This window comes from Mesoplodon densirostris, chromosome 9 (genome assembly GCF_025265405.1).
Source record: "Mesoplodon densirostris isolate mMesDen1 chromosome 9, mMesDen1 primary haplotype, whole genome shotgun sequence".
Taxonomy (NCBI): domain Eukaryota; kingdom Metazoa; phylum Chordata; class Mammalia; order Artiodactyla; family Ziphiidae; genus Mesoplodon; species Mesoplodon densirostris.
The window spans coordinates 98,188,652-98,205,590 of record NC_082669.1 but is presented as its reverse complement, the minus strand read 5'-3'; the positions used below and the strand labels follow the sequence as shown (position 1 = coordinate 98,205,590).

Below are 16,939 nucleotides of genomic sequence, written 5' to 3'. Positions count from 1 at the left end.
CCTCATTTACTTGGGAGAAAAAGAACAACGTTTTGTTTTTGTTTTGTTTTGATTTTTGGAGTATAACTGCTTAACAATGGTGTGCTAGTTTCTGCTTTATAACAAAATGAATCAGTTATACATATACGTATGTTCCCATATGCCCTCCCTCTTGCGTCTCCCCCCCATCCCACCCCTGCCGGCGGTCACAAAGCACCGAGCTGATTTTTGTGTCTGACTTTGGGTAGTGTTAAGGGAATGCTGGTGCCTCCTCTCTCACACTCCAGAGGATTTGGGGACAGGAAACTCTTGCGTGGTAGAATTTAGAGATGCCGCAGTGCCGAGTGTGGCATTTGCCATCCCAGTTACCTTAAGCCTGGCCTTACTTTGTTGGACTTCAGGAGGGCAGATGCATACTGTGTTTGAAGTGGTTTTAATTCTCTGTTTCTTATTCTGACATCCCAGGGCTTCCAGCAAAAATTCTCCTTCCACAGTAAAGAGATTGTGGCTATCAGCTGTTCCTGGTGCAAGCAGGCGGTAAGTTTGGGGATAAAATAAAGTGGGCTCGTGTTTTATCAAAATCGACTTACGTCATTGCTGGAGTTCCTGTCTGTAAGTGGAACGTTATCCTTATTTATGTGCTATCTCTCTCATAGGATCTGTGGAGGAAGAAAGACAGATCAAAACTATAGAACTATAGCATAAATGAGCTGGAAAAAACTATAAATTAACCCCTTTATACACTGAAGCCTGGGATCACAGATTGGAAAATCCTCTCCTGGTTCTATCCCTGGGTTTAGAATCGAGGGCTTTTCACTCCTACGCCACGTTTTCCCCACTACACTAGATTGTCGACGACTCCTATAGTGGGAGATTGCAACCTTAGATAATCCCTCTGACACAGAAATTCAGGCATCTTGGTTCTTCTGTTTTGGATATAGGCAACTTTTTTTAATACTGGGGCTGTTAGGATAAGAGTGGTCTTGTATCCTTCTTTAGGTTTCGATGTTGTTATAGTTGGCTGTATGCTCATTGAAATGTAAGTCTTTCTTACATTTGAACATATATACTGATCAGGATCCAATGGTAATTTCCCTATTTACTTTTCCTCTCTTATCTTTTTTTCATTTTTTAACAGCTCTGTCCCAACTAGATGGTTCATTTTTTTGTTTGCCTATGGACCTGTTTTTTTCCTTAACTAGACAATGTACACTCTAACTCATAAGTTGGCAAACTATGGCCTGTAGACCAAATCTGACTGCTGCCTGTTTTTATAAATAAAGTTTTATTGGAGCACAGCCATGCCCATCCTTTATGTATTATCTCTGGCTACTTTCATGCTACAGCAGCAGAGTTGAGTAGTTGGAGCAGAAACAGTATGACCCTGTAAGACTAAAATATTTACTATCCAGTCCTTTTATAGAAAAAGTCTGCTCTAATCTCTCAATTCACCTGTTTTTTTTTTTTTTGAATGACTGTATAATTGCAATACATTGTCCCCTCACTGCACAGCTAACCTGAAAAGAAAGGGCTGTGCTGTTTTAGCGAGGGTAAGGGTTTGAAGGAAAACATCAGGACTCTACACACAACAGCTTTACCTAGCCAAACAAAGCCATAGGGCAGGAGCAGAAGATGCATTTAGTTGAAACACATGAAACTGACATTTTTGTGGGTCAAAAACTTTTGAATTTTGGCAGTTCCATCAGGTTCAACCTAATAATCTCTCTGGCATAATTTCCCTAGGCCCGCACATGTCAGGAGGATCTGCTGTCACTAGGTAGGGACGCCTTGGTCTGGAAAGCTCAGTGCTTGCTGTGTCACCCTCCTGGCACATTTTTTATTCTTGGCATTTCCATCTCCTTTCAGTTAATTGTTACACAAATAATCTTTGTGCTTCTGTTCAAGAACATGTTCACAAACATAAGGCCATCCTAGTCCTTGAATGAGACTATACCATCAAAGCAGTATCTCCACCTGGACAGGAAGAAGCAGATTTAGGGCCCAGGGGTCCCCAACTCTGTCTGTGCTGCTGGTTTCCCTGATCTGGTGAGATGTTACTTGCCAAATGGCATCAAGCTGGCCTCAGACAAGGCTGTGCCTGCTCGTGCCCCTGTAGCTGCCAGGTTGTGGTTAGGTGGTTGATCCAGGGTTATTTAATTTGGGAACTCAATCCCACTTGACAGCGAACACATGTGCTCTCTTTTTATTAATCTGTAGTCCAGTTGAATCACTGAAAAACAACTTTTGATTGACCCCTGTGGCAGAGTTTTGGTCAATTCCAAGTATTGATATCTTTGAGTTTCCCAGGTTTACAACGTGATTTTTCAAGGACTGAAAACACAAAACATTTTAAGACAGATTACAGTGGTGGTGTATTTTAACACTACAGGTAATTCCTTCTAGGATATCTGATGTCAAACAATTAAGTGCCTTCTATGGGTGCTTCCTGCAGCAGAAAATAAAACTGGGTTTGGGAGCTGGGTTTCATGGCTTCAGGTCCTGACTCTACCACTTAAAAGTCCTGCAGTTTTGGACATATCTCTTAGTCTCTCTAGATTACAGATTACTCGGGTATAAATTGAGAGAGTTGGAGTAGGCAGTCTCTGAGATCCCTACCATTTTAGAAATGCAATGGCCATTCATTTGGGGGTTTATTTGGATTGCTAAAAGAAAATCACTTTCTAAAGAAGGAATTGAAATGACATTTCTCTGGTATAGCAAATTGTTTGCAGATCACAAGTAACTGGTGGTAGGGGGAATTATTTATTATCTTATTAATTAGTATTTCACGCTTAATTAATTGCTTTAGTAATTTGCCATGGATCATGTCAGATCTTGAAGATATTCAGCGATAAAGACAATTTCCCTGATGCGACATAATTGGGGTGGCTATATTTGCCAGTTTTCCTGAAACAGCCCTAATTTATGTCTGCTGTTCCAGCATAATTATTACCAGTGCTCCCTTTCATTCTTAAAATTGTTTCAGTTAAGATGATAAATTATGTGGTCATAGTAAGTATAAGCCAAGTAGAAGCTAATGTTAATTTAATGGGGATTTTATGTTTATTAGAAAACAAATGTTACCACTCATTATCACTTTACAGTCACCAAAAAAGATGATTGAAAATGTGATTGGCCTGGGCTTCCCTGGTGGCGCAGTGGTTGAGAATCTGCCTGCTAATGCAGGGGACACGGGTTCGAGCCCTGGTCTGGGAGGATCCCACATTGACACGGAGCGACTGGGCCCATGAGCCACAACTACTGAGCCTGCGCGTCTGGAGCCTGTGCTCCGCAACAAGAGAGCCCGCGATAGTGAGAGGCCCGTGCACCGCGATGAAGAGTGGCCCCCGCTTGCTACAACTAGAGAAAGAAAGCCCTTGCACAGAAACGAAGACCCAACACAGCAAAAATAAATAAATAATAAAAATAAATTCCTACCCCCAACATCTAAAAAAAAAAAAATGTGATTGGCCTAAGGTTACTCAGTCCATTGGGGTATAAACTTAAGCCCCTAGAACTGCGGTATCATTATGATCATTAGTCTACTTTTACTTCCTTTCAAAAACCAAAAGCACTTTAGACTTGCCAAGTATGACAGGACCATTATTTTTTCAGTGGTCCTGGACAAACCTAGCAGAAGCAGTCTTTTTGTTCCCTCTCGGATTAACAACTCTCTAGAAGAGACATCTTCTTTCCTGGGCCCCCTACACTGGAAGGACTACCTGGGAAGGATTTACATCTATGGATAGAAAAAGGTGAGGCAGATGGTCGGCATTGCCTTTCTGCTTGCCTTCATTTCCTTCTGGACATCGTCCCAGATCAACCAAGTCTGACCAGCGCAAGCCAAGTGAAACAAAATTATGTGCAAAGTTAGCCTTCATAGACCACTCCAAGTCTCTAACATCTTTATGTAAATATCCTATTAAAAGCTTATCAAATTTTAGCCGGCTTGTCCTGTAAGATGGATTTCTTGTTATCAATCGTTATCAGTTTGTAAAGTGGAATGAATTTGAAATCTGGTCTCTAAGTACCTGGGGCTGGTTGGGCAGTGAGGAGAGCGTGTGACCTCAGAGAGAGAGAGAGAGTGTGTGTGTGTGTGTGTATACATGTACTTATTCCTTCTTGTGGCATTATCGTCCTTTGCACAGAATTGTTTACTGGCCTGTTTTTCCCTTCAGTTTCACAATAAGGTGACCTGCTTCATGCTGCATCAGATTGAGGAACCCTGCTCCCTGGGGGCTCACGCTGCTGTTATTGTCCCGCCCACCTGGATCATTAAGGTGAAGAAACCTCAGGTAACTCCCGGAACCCCGGTGCTGCTGGGACAGCACAGAGAAAAAGTAACTGCTGCTTCTTGCTTTTCTCCCCCTGACGAATCTCTGGGTTCTTACAATCTCTGCTCACTCATCCCCAAGGTCCTATGCTTCCCAGTGCATCCCATTAGCCCATCACAGTTCTGCGCTGGGCTCTCTCATGGAACCAGCCTCCACCTCCTAAAGAAATCAAAGTTCCGCAGCAGGAGTGTTTCCTCCCCACTCAGGTGCTAATGTTCTCTTTGATGGGTGCTCTCCTGAATTCATTAAGGACCCGTAGTGGGTACAGCTGATTCTCACACAACTCTCTTCTCTTCCAGCCTGGGCAACCCCAGGGAGTGGCTGTGAGGGCGCTCTGTGCCATTGTTTGGTTGCTATTACCACCAGTTCCAACCCGAATGCAGACTGTGGGTCATGACCTTCCCCAGCACACAAGGCCTGCTTAGAGAGCAGCACTCTTTTCTTAAGGCAAAGTAGAATTTATCCTCTGAACATCTAATCTCATTCTGTATTCCATCCTCATTGTACTTTCTGTCCTGGAGAGTCTCTGCTGCTATATTCTGGGAGACCTTGGTAGTTTTTCAACAAGGTCCTAATCTGTGATAGAAACGTTTCTGCCTTTGTACTGTACATCTTAGATAGTCATCTCCAAGTTATGGGATGGCAGACTTTTAATGTTACAGGGAGAAGATTATACCACCCCCGGGGTGCGGGTATCTTAGGGAGTCTTCTAGAATGTAGTATCTTTAAAAGATATGGCAGTCCTACTTCAGATGGTCTCCAAAATTATCATGTAGTGTATTCTCATTGACTCAGTTTTATTTAAAAACTGGTGGATCAGGGACACTGTTTTGCTTCATGTGTTTTATATAAAAGTTTTGCCTCTGATGAGTAACCTGTAGGAATCATCACAATCCATGGAAGCCCTTGGGAACCGTTTTCCAGAGGCGAATACAGTATCTACACATTAAAAATGAAACATCTAGTTATTTTTACATTTTAGAGCTGAATGTCACGAGATGCGAAATAAGTTGTCCAAGGTGACATAGCAAGTCAATGACAGTACTATGTCTGAGATTCAGGTGTACTGATTTCCAATTTGGTGTTATTTTAAAACCTCTTTAACATTTTTACTTCTTTGTGTGTGTTTTTCCCCTAAAATTCAGTAATCTCTCCATGTGCTGTATAGTAAATATTCAGTTAAATCAACACGTTTTTCATCAAAAACCTTGATGGTATCAAGAAGGCTACTAGGCATTGTGATATAATACACAATCCTTGCTCTGAAGAACCATATAGTTATTTTAAGGAAAGATCAGGGGCTTCCCTGGTGGCGCAGTGGTTGAGAGTCCGCCTGCCGATGCAGGGGACACGGGTTCGTGCCCTGGTCTGGGAAGATCCCACATGCGCTGAGTGGCTGGGCCTGTGAGCCATGGCCGCTGAGCCTGTGCATCCGGAGCCTGTGCTCCGCAAGGGGAGAGGCCACAGCAGTGAGAGGCCTGCGTACCGCAAAAAAAAAAAAAAAAAAAAAAAAAAAAAAAAGATCAGGGAGCGCTTCATGAAGCAGGTGGATTTCATTCTGCCTCCTTAAAGATGGGTGGGATTGAGGTCAGTGGAGAAGGAAATGGCAAACAGGAGAATGGCACAAGCCAGGAAACTTTGTCCAAAATTATCTTCATGGGACTGTGAGACTAGGTTGACTGCAGTGGAAGGTTTGTGCAGGAGGTGTGTAGGAGATGAGCATAAGGTTGCTCAGGCCTGACTGGGAGAGAATTTTGATTCATGTAAACTTTATCCTTTTAAGCAAAGGAGTGATAGAGTAAAACTGTATTTTAGAAGAAAACAACTAGTACGAGTGTGTAGCATGACCTAGTGGTATGGGATTTGGGCCCCTGAAGATAGAATAGAAAAATCAGAAGACTACCACTCTGCAGAGGAATTCTAAGTTTACCTTTCTAAACTTTAAAAATTCTTTTGGTTGTGGAAATTTTCAAGCAAGTGAAGAGAAAGAGAAGATCATAATGAATTCCATAACCATGAACTTTTTTTTTTGGTGTCACAGATATTTTTAGTGTTCATAAAGACATAAAACAGATTCTATACCTGAAACACCACAGATAATACAGAAATTTGACTTGAAATACAAACTCTGCAATTATCATTTCACATCCTGAATTGCTGTTGCAATATTTAATAACACATTAGTCGTCACTTCTTTCTAACTGGTCACTTATTTCTTTCCTATAAGGAATACTACTGACAAAACATCATACTCATTCATCTCTTCCTATAAAAGCACTTCTTTACTATGTGTCTTGTTCAACATTACATTTAAATATACAGATTCTAACTCACTGTCAGAATTCTGGAACCAAGACCTCATATATCTGATACATTCCTGTTTGAGGTCAGGTCCTTCTTAGTCTTCATTTCAATCAATGCTTTTCTCATCCTGTGTCTAAATAATAACCCTTAGTTATTGGTATGTTATATCATTAAACATCTTTTTCTATATTCATCTTTTCTGAAAAGGAACTGATCTGCAATGCTGATAATAATAAACATTAAAATAACTAAATAAGACACTTGCACATAAAAGTGTATAGCCCTGAACTTTTCTGCTATTATTGTTTCATCTAACCCCTGCCACACTATGTTTTCTTTTTTGTAGTTAAATTTGTTTTGAGATTCACGTGCAGTTGTAAGAAATAACACTGAAGGATCCCATGTACCCTTTACAAACTTTCCCCTCATGGTAACATCTTGCAGGATCATAGTATAACATCACAGCAAGGATCTTGACATTGATTAGTCAAGACACAGACCAATTCCATCACCGCAGGTATCCCTATGTTACCTTTTCAGAGCCACATCCATTTTTCTCCTGGTCCCAACCCATTTACTCTGTCTTCTCCAGAGTGGAAGTCTCCCTTTTTTTCTTTTGCTAGAGTATTTTAAAGCAGATTTTAGCATACCATTTAATCTGTAAATGCTTCATTTTGTTTCCCGAAAAGATAACACTTTAGAAAGACAACTACATACAATTATCTCACCCATCAAAAGTAAATAATTTGAGGAGGCATCCTTAAAATATTTTCTGGTTGTTTCAAATATATATTTTTTTAACAGTTATTTTTTCAAATTAGGATCCAAAGTCTACAACTTCCTTTTGTTGACTGATCTCTTAAATCTCTTTTAATCTATAGCAATCTCCTCTCTTATTTTCCCTGCCATTTATTTATTGAATAAATTGGGTCACTTTACCTGTAGAATATCTCATATTTTAATTTTGGCTGATTGTATCCTTATTGTGTTTTAAAATGATTTTCCGTATGGCCCATATTTCTTGTAGAAATATTTAGATATAAAGACATTAGATTCAGGTTTAATTTCTTGGCAAAAGGACTATATGGGTAATGGTATCTTTTTCTATAGTGTAGCTTTTAAAGGAACATAATGTCAGGTTGTTCACTCTTAGTGATGTTAAGATTGATCTGTGAATTCAGGAGCTGTCATCCTAATCCATCTATTATAAAGTTATCTGTCAGTCTTTTATCTATAATTTTATCCATTAAGGATTGTTACCTAAATCTGTTATTTCATTAGGGGTTGCTAAAGGGTGATTTTTTCCAGTTTTTACTCTTCATTTTTTAGCTACAATTTTTCTATAAAGAGACCTTTCCCTTATTACCAGCAAATACATAAAAAATGCTTACTTGTTTGCCCTTAAATTTTCAGAATAATAAGTTGGTATCTTAGCACTTTTATTAAGTGGATGATTGGTGGGGGTGTTTTTTGGAGAGTAGTTCACAGTCTGGATGCTAAAGTCCAAAATTTTTTTCATCACGCACCTTTTTATTATCTTCTATGATTCAGAACATCGTAATAATAAGAATGAAAGCTAACATTTATTGAACGCTTTACATGTGTTAGGAAATATTTTAAGTACTTTACCTTCAGTATCTCATCATCACAGTGCTCTATGGGGCAGGTATCCTATTAGTCCCATTTTGCAGCTAAGGAAAGTAAGGAATAGAAAAGTCAAATAAATTAGCTGGGACTATATAATTATTGAACAGTTTGAGATGGCATTTGAACCCAAGAATTGTGATTCTGGAAACCAAGCTTTTAATGATATGCCATGCTGCCTTACTGTGTTACTGTAGCCAGCCTTGCTGAATCAGTGAGCTTTAAAATTTTGGTGGTCCCTCCTCCTCTGGGCTCCAACGCCATTAGGTAATTTAATCAATTAACTAAGTTCTATGTAAAGGGTAGTGTATGATGAGCTTGGGGGCAGGGTGGCAATAGAGTAGTGCTGAAGAGCTCTGGCTTGCAAGCCAGGCTGCCTGGATTCATAACCTTGCTCTGCCACTTAATAACTTGGTTAATCTCAACTTAATCCCTTCTGTTTCAGTTTCTCAGCTGCAAAGGTTAAATAATACTACTACCTAACTCATAGGGCTTTCGTGAGGACTAATGAACCAAAAAAGAAAAAATAAAACACACAGAACAGCACCTGGCTCATTGTAACCACTCAAATGCTAGCTCTTGTTATTTTCCTTCTTGTTGACTTTTAGGGGTGCAGGGTATCAGGTGAAGCCGCACAACAGCAGATAGCAACAGTGGGTAGTCATACGGGGGTCAAGACAGAAGTTATTGATCCCTGAACCGTCTGTATTACGGTGAAAGAGGATGTAAAGAGGGTGAGATCTCCAATGGAGAGGGTAGAAATAGACAAGAATAGGGGCCATAGCCTGGCACCTACTCTGTTTCCAAGTGCACCTTGAAATACTACTGTAACTGTTGTATTTCACACTGTAGTGGGATTGTGTATTCACTAGCACAATGCCTATCCTATGAGAGAGAGTCAAGACCTGATCATTTACTGAATAAAAGAATGGAAGAAGCCTTGGGGGGAACATCCATACCCAGAAAGTGAGAGGAGGAAGAGAATCCTGCAAGATAGAGAGCTATGATTGCATTAAAGTTTCATTATTAAAAAAGAAAAGAAAAATAGGGCAATCATCAATGTTAAATTCTGTAGACATGAAAAAAATAACAAGGATTGAGAAAAGTCCTTGTGTTGGGGACCAGAGTGTTGATGACCATAAAAACTATAGTTTGTAGAGTGTGGAGTATGGGTGGCAACCTGTTAGTGATGGTGTGGAAGCAGTAAGATTAGAGAATTTATTGGAGTTATTGGGAAATGATCAAAAAAATAGAATTTGGAAAGTAGGCAAAGAACAGATAAAATGTTTTTTCAACTTTTAGAATTTATATATCTTTCCTTTATATATTTCTATATTTCTCTATGATACTGCTTAAAAATGATAAAGAAGAGGCTTAATTGAATTAAGTAAATGTTTAATTAACCACATTCAAAGATGCTGTTACATGCAGTGAGAGGTCCAAAGATGAATCAGATGTTCATTTGATGTCCACAAAGAGTGTACTCCCCAGTGGGGAAAATAGACACAACAATCTAAATCATTGGTCAGGGTATTTGTGGATTCTGGAGAGGAATTCAGCCACGTGTAAATCTTTAATAAAAGAGTAGCTTTCAGATGTCTGGGAAGGTTTGTCTTTTTGATCAGTGTTCATCTCTTGGGAGAGATACATATATGGTGGTGAGAGGAAGGGACCAGACAGGTTGGTTGAAATAGCCCTGGTCAGTGAGACGCCTACACATCTGAGGCGGAGAGGTAAATGCCACCTAAGATGTAGAAACACAGTGGAGACATGAAGCAGAAATGAGCAGCTTCAGTCATGGAGAGCAGCCTAGGCTCACTGGAAAATCTGTCGTTTGTGCTTGGTTTTGAAGGATGTGGGCAGCGTCCCTGGGAAGAGGGATGAGGAAGGACAATGCAAGTTGATAGGACATAACTGAGAACAGCAGTGAAGATGGGTCATCAAATAAAGTCAGCTTTATTTGTGATGTTTGTGTCTAAACAGATGACTCGAGAGAAGAAGAGTAAAGGAAATCTGCTGGAGTGTATAATGGTCAGGAAAAGTGGGTTGTAAAGAGGTGGAATTAAACCATATATTTTCCTTCTCTGTTGAAAGATGGCTGGTTCTGAGTGGATAATTACTCCGTGACCAGCTGTGGAGTTGGGAGCTGCATGAAAGTTTGATGGTAAGGGAAATGAGGGCTGCCTGGATGATTTGCTGGGTTTCATCACCAGATTACTTAGACCTAGAAGTTAAAAGATGATGGACGGTAGATGACTGGAAGGAATTAAAATGACAAGAAAACCAAATTTCAACAACCAAACCTGAATCTGTTGATATAAAGTAAATGTTATATTTAAAGTTACAGATGTCAGTGTTTGTCCTCTGGACTGAAAATGTTAGCAGATGATATTTTGACTGGATGAATGAGTTAAAGATGTTCAAATGCGAGTGTAAGCACTTGGAGCTGGTGGAGCAAGACCTGTGTGACATGAACTTTTTGTGGGTCACGTTTTGGCGGGGGGACACTAAAGGTGTGCGTTTTTAATAACTAACATCATTCTCCACTTAATGCTTTAAAATTTGGCTTTCCCAGTTAAAAAAAATCATAGGGAAAAGTCTATATTAATACATACAGATTTGACTCTTTTTTAAAACTACTGTATATATCCCACACTGGATATTTTACAGTTTATATAAGCCAACTTCTTACCAATGGATATTTATATTCTTTCTAATGGTCTACTTATAAAAATGTTGCTATCAACTCCTGCCTAGCCTTGCATTGCCTTTCTTCATGCTAGTCCTTATTCCTTATGATTGGATGATCTTAAAATGCTGGGGACCCCATGCTATGTAATAGCAATGGCCAACAATCTCCCTCAATGCCCAAGTGACTTCCTTTGATTAGTTCTAAAGGTCAAGCGATACTTGCTGTGATTTGGCCAAATATGCCTGAGAAGCTGTGGAGACCCTGTCCTTAACTTTGGAATGAGTTTTATTGATTCTTCTGCTTACCTGTCCTCACAACAACCTTTGCAGCAATGGTATAGCTGAAGCAGGGCAAAGTGAGAACGTTCTTTAATAGACAAAGTCCATGGATCGCCCTCTTATTATCCATCAAAGTTTTGTCCAGTGTATGATGGAGGAGGGCTTCATTTAGAATGATGAAGTGAGATATCTTCTCTTTAGATCTGTTATTATTTAGATCCTTTGTGATCCCATCACCTGAGGAAATCCCTGAAGAGTAATAAGAGTAGTACGTTAGGCTTCATTCACAGCTGAGTGATTCACCCATAAGATTTTGTAACAGCCCAGGAAGGAGTCCTAACTAGGATAAAGATTGTGTTGATAGGATTATTTTTGTGGCAAGGTAATTCTGCCCAATACCTGGTACAAGAAAACAAAAAGCCTTTATCTTTTCTTAGGACTTTAACAAGAGAGTGGGCACAGAATGTACAGGGGGTGAATGCTGTTGGAATCAGAAGAATGTAAAAATCCAAATGAGAGCACAGTATTTCACTGTTTGGAAAGTGTTGAACTTGCAAAGTGAACCCTTTGTATCACTTAGTTAGCCACTCTTGTTAAGAGGGCTGCTTTGTTTTAGGACACAGGACAAGTATTAAAGGTTTCTTGACTGTATCACCAACAATTCTAGACAATAATGTCTTGGCATAATTTGTACATTCTTGGAAAGCATGTTGTTTTGTTTAGCTCTCACAATACTGACCAGGCAGGGTAAGTGATAGTGTGGATAAGCAAGGCTAGAAGACTTGTCTTGGCCAAAACACAACCCGAATCTGCCTTCACATCCATCTGTTCCTCATTGAATTACGCTGCCTTCTAAAAGAAGTGATATATTGAGACAGAGATACATATTTACACGGGAACAGAAGGAAGCCTGGGGAATTTGGATGTGTGCTGTGAAGTTCCATACTGCTTATCTTTTGCTATTTGACCATCCGTAGGGCTGTAAGCTTACTCAGAGCTCACATAGAAGCGTCCAGGTACTGTAAGTCAACCACTGTGCTTTATTTTTGCCCCCTCCTTGTTCTGTGGGATGATGGCCTCAGATGCGTGTGGCTCGGTGAGGCTCAGAAGCACTTGTATCTATGTCTAAAACAAAGGCCGTTTTGTGTGTCTGTTCCCTGTTAGAGTTGAGTTCCCCACCTGCCCTGTTTTCAGACATCAAGCCTAATTTTGATGTGTTTTTCTAACCCTCTGTTTCTCAAACATACTTGATCATCAGAATCACCTGAAGGACTATGATTTCTATGATCAGGCAAGTTTAGGAAACAACCTCAGCTTGATCCATTCGACCTATCTGTTGGAGTTTAATTATTGAGTCCTGTCAAGAACCAAGGCCGACAGTGTGTTCCTTCAAGCACTTGGGGTCCTGCCTTGCTCTTGGCACTAAATGAACGAAAACAGCAAAGAAGTTAGGAGACAATCACTCACTTCCTAAGGATCCTTTTCAAAATCAGGAAAGGCTCACTCAATATTGTGAACTCTAAAAATACTGGTTTATTACTTCCACAATGATTTGAGTTCATACCGTGTGCCAGGCATTTGTGCTGGGTGTTGGGGATATAGAGCTATGAATGAGGCAACTGACATTTATGGAAGTGCTTCTCATGGGATGGATACCAAGTTAACTGCTTCACATCCGTTTTCTTGTTTAAACTCCACAACTGTCCTGTGAGGTAGGTATTATCAACTTCATTTTAAAATTAAGAAACTGTTATTTCAGAAGTTTGACTGACTTGGCCAAGGTCACAGAGCTAAGTGACAGGGAGGTTCAGAATTCACACCGAGCCTGGCAGATCCCACACCTCACGTTCCTCACCACAGTGATTGGCTTTACCACCGTACATATGGCTATTCACTCTGCCCTTTGTACTTCAAACAGGGGTTCTCAACACCGGCTATACATTCGAATTCCCTGGGGGAGCTTTCATTTTATTTGATTATTCTGTTCTATTCTGGGGAGCTTTTAAAAAGTATCTTTGCCTGGGCTTCACCCCAAACAAATTAAATAAGAATGTTTGTTGGGGCCCAAGTACCAGCACTCAGAGCATCACAGTGCATCAAGTAGATACTGCTTCTGTCGGTCTAATAGTTTTCAGCATTCTTCTTGGAATATTTGGCTGATTAAAAGTTTAAAGGTTCCAAGTAATTTTTCTTCCCTTTTAATAAAACTGAAAGTCGTCAAAATATAGCAAATACTCGAAGAATGCAAAAGCTTCCCAAAGAGAGGCACGATAGATAGTACACCCATTTAAAGAGGAATTCGGAAATTTGGAGATCTGTTTGCAGGAGAAGTATAGTCTAGAGTGAGTGATGAGAGATCACCTGGAATCTCGAACACCCATGAACTTCCGATTTCTTTTCTGGGGAGATTCAGAGAACCTGAAGACTCTTTCAATCTGATGGGAGAAGAAAACCTTGGGACAAATGTTGGTCCAAGAAAGTTTTCTTCATCCTTGGTGAGCACAGGCCACAGATCAACTTATTTTTCTCATGGTCCAAATGAAAGTAAAATAAAAGCTAAATAGTTTCAGTCTTGTAATTTGGATGTTTTACTATATGTACTCTAGACTAAGGTTTATTTTGAATGCTAAGAAAAGATACTCTAAAATGTTGAAGAATAAATACCTAAGTTTCTTCAAGCTGTTTGAAAACATTTAATTGCTCAAACAATGCAGATGTATACACTTATATAAGCTTTTAAGTTAAGAATTTTGTATTTCAGGCTTTCAACACTCTGTAAAACTCTATGACATGGTAGTAATAACTTGCCTTTATGAAGATGGCAATTGAATTGACTATTGACTTTTCACTAATTAAATCTGGCTTTGCCTTGTCTTCAGCCAGTGAGCTGTGACTGTCCCCTGAGAGAGGTTCTTCTCAAAGCATCTGTATCAAATACTAAGGATAAATAGCTGTAATAATCACAAAGTTGTGGTCCATAAAATCCCTAGAAAGAGAAAGACTGGGAATGTAAATTTGGGGTCACTGTGTTTCAGCAAGTTGGATGCAATTCTATGAGAAGAAAAAAAAATCAATGTTACCAGGGGAGGGAGGACTTTTTAAACCAATGGGTCTTTAGCCAGAGAAAGGAAGAACAGTGACTTCCACTCTATTATAAGTAACTCGAGTCTTTGCATAGTAAAACCAAGCCATTAATGCTGACAGGGGAGTTGGATCATAAAGTTCCAGTGGGGTTGAGTCATTTTATGAACAGGTCATTCCCTATAAAAAGTAAAAAGAGAGGAAAAAAACAAAAAAGGAAAACGTGAAAAATGGCCTCCTTTTTTACATTTCCACATAGGTGATCTCCATACCAGGAGATGAACTTGAACTTGGTTGGGCGGGAGACGGACCTGGTTGGGCGGGAGACTGGAGCCCCTCAGAGAATTTGGGATTCTTCCATTTTTACTGGGAGGGTTGGCAGGTATAACGTGTGTTGTTATGTGAGTCCATGAGAGCCTCCAGTGTTCTAAGTCCCTGCCTCTCCGTGTGGTGGGGAGTCAGTCACTCACTCTGAAGCACGCGACTGGGTTCTGTGTGTGGCTTACCCATGAGCAGTGGCTTGGAAGTGTCAAAGCATGAGAAGCATGCCGTCGAACAGCATGTGCTGCCGTCATCTTCTAGATGGTTCTGCATGGGAAAGCTCGTGGGCTGTCTGCCTGTGAGCTCAGGTGGTCCCTTCTTTCCCTACAGAACTCGCTGAAGGCTTCAAATCGGAAGAAGAAGAGAACAAGCTTTAAAAGAAAAGCCAGTAAAAGAGGAACTGAAGTAAGTGCTTGAGGGTGATGGTCCAGTGAGATCCATCCTCCTCTCCATAGCCGCCTCTTTCTGACTTGACCTGGCCAAGCGCGTTTTTCTGATCTATCTCCTGCCACTCTCTCCTTCACCTTATTCTAACCACACTGGGATTCTGCCTATTCCTTAAAAAAAATATATATATATATATATATATATATATATAAGTATATAAATAAATATATAAATTCCTTTAAAATATATATATATATATATATATATATATATATGAAACCTCCTGCCACTCCAGAATCAGAACATTTGCACTTGTCTGTAGAAGTATTATCCCAAAGATTATAAAGATGAAGATAAGAGCTGGAACGTTTCTAGAACACTTTGAGTATACAGAATAAAAACAAAAGCGTGGCTTAATTCTTGGGGGCAAGTTATAGCTTGAGATACTGTCTCACTTACTTTGAGTTAGTCCTGTGAAACAAGATGCAGAGTTTTTTTGGGGGGGCGTGGGTTTTTTTTGGGGGGGTAGCGGTAGTGCTAGTAATTTCTCACATATTTGGGGGCTGCCTTTCAAGTCACAGACGTATGTCTCAATAGTTCTGCTTTCTTTCTTCATTAGGAAAACAAAGGTCGCCCTTTTGTGATAAAACCTATCTCTTCTCCTCTCATGAAACCTTTGCTTGTGTTTGTGAACCCCAAGAGTGGAGGCAACCAGGTAAGTCAGTTTTCATGAGTTTCACCTGGAGGCTTCGATGCCTTCTTGAAAACACATTTCCCAACACCAAGTAAAATAGCACCACATAGGACCCCTAACATTGGAAGACCACCAGTTTCTCCAGCAAGGGACAGCCTCACACATGACTGGGCTAGGCAAAGCCTAGAGGTTCTAGGATTTATCCCTCTACTTCCACATAAGGCTTTACTAGAGGTACTCAAAAACCTAACTGCTAATATTTTCCTTACAGATTTTCAAGAAAGGTCATTCTATAAACTCTTAGTTAATATGTTTCAGGTTTCTCAACTCCTATAGTTAAGAAGCCCTTTATGAACTTATCTTTCTTTCTTTCTATTGTAATTTATTTATTTATTTTTTTTGCTGTACGCGGGCCTCTCACTGCTGTGGCCTCTCCCGTTGCGGAGCACAGGCTCCGGACACACAGGCTCCGCGGCCATGGCTCGCGGGCCCAGCCGCTCCGCGGCATGTGGGATCCTCCGGGACCGGGGCACGAACCCGCGTCCCCTGCATCGGCAGGCGGACCCCCAACCACTGCGCCACCAGGGAAGCCCTCTATTGTAATTTAGACCCGACTGCTTTTTTCCCTCTCTTCAGAGGAAAGAGAGATTAATGATTTATTATTCATGATAAACATGAGCAACAGATACCAGCAAGGCTAGCAAAACTATATTATGTTTCACAGGTTTCATTTGGTCTTTGCCCAAGTCCTATAGAATCATTAGTTATCAACCTCATTTGAGGATAAAGAAATAGCCTTAGAGGGCTTCCCTGGTGGCGCAGTGGTTGAGAATCTGCCTGCTGATGCAGAGGACACGGGTTCGTGCCCCGGTCCGGGAAGATCCCACGTGCCACGGAGCGGCTGGGCCCGTGAGCCATGGCCGCTGAGCCTGTGCATCTGGAGCCTGTGCTCCGCAATGGGAGAGGCCACAGCAGTGAGAGACCCGCGTACCGCAAAAAAAAAAAAAAAAAAAAAAAAAAGAAATAGCCTTAGAAAAGTTAAATTTAATGACATATCTAAAGTACACAGCTCTTTAAAGGATAGAAATTGTTCTAGAATCTAGTTTTCTTCCCACTCTCTGAGGCTTCTTATCAATACTCTTCTGTGGGCTCTGATTTTCTGTTCTTTTCATGTGAGACTGGATGATAAAATATTTCCTGTGTCCATGAAGATAAGTGCACATTT

At 40.4% G+C, this 16,939-nt stretch overlaps 1 protein-coding gene across 2 annotated transcripts in view; it reads left to right on the top strand.

Annotated features, from left to right (window-relative positions):
- Positions 1-16,939, top strand: part of DGKI (diacylglycerol kinase iota) — a 466,299-nt gene that overhangs the window by 222,764 nt on the left and 226,596 nt on the right. For both annotated transcript variants that reach the window (XM_060107765.1, XM_060107764.1), the window contains exons 7-10: positions 445-516; positions 4,158-4,274; positions 14,964-15,038; positions 15,640-15,735. In XM_060107765.1, the coding sequence (XP_059963748.1) occupies positions 445-516; positions 4,158-4,274; positions 14,964-15,038; positions 15,640-15,735 (360 nt within the window). The remainder of the gene's footprint in view (positions 1-444; positions 517-4,157; positions 4,275-14,963; positions 15,039-15,639; positions 15,736-16,939) is intronic.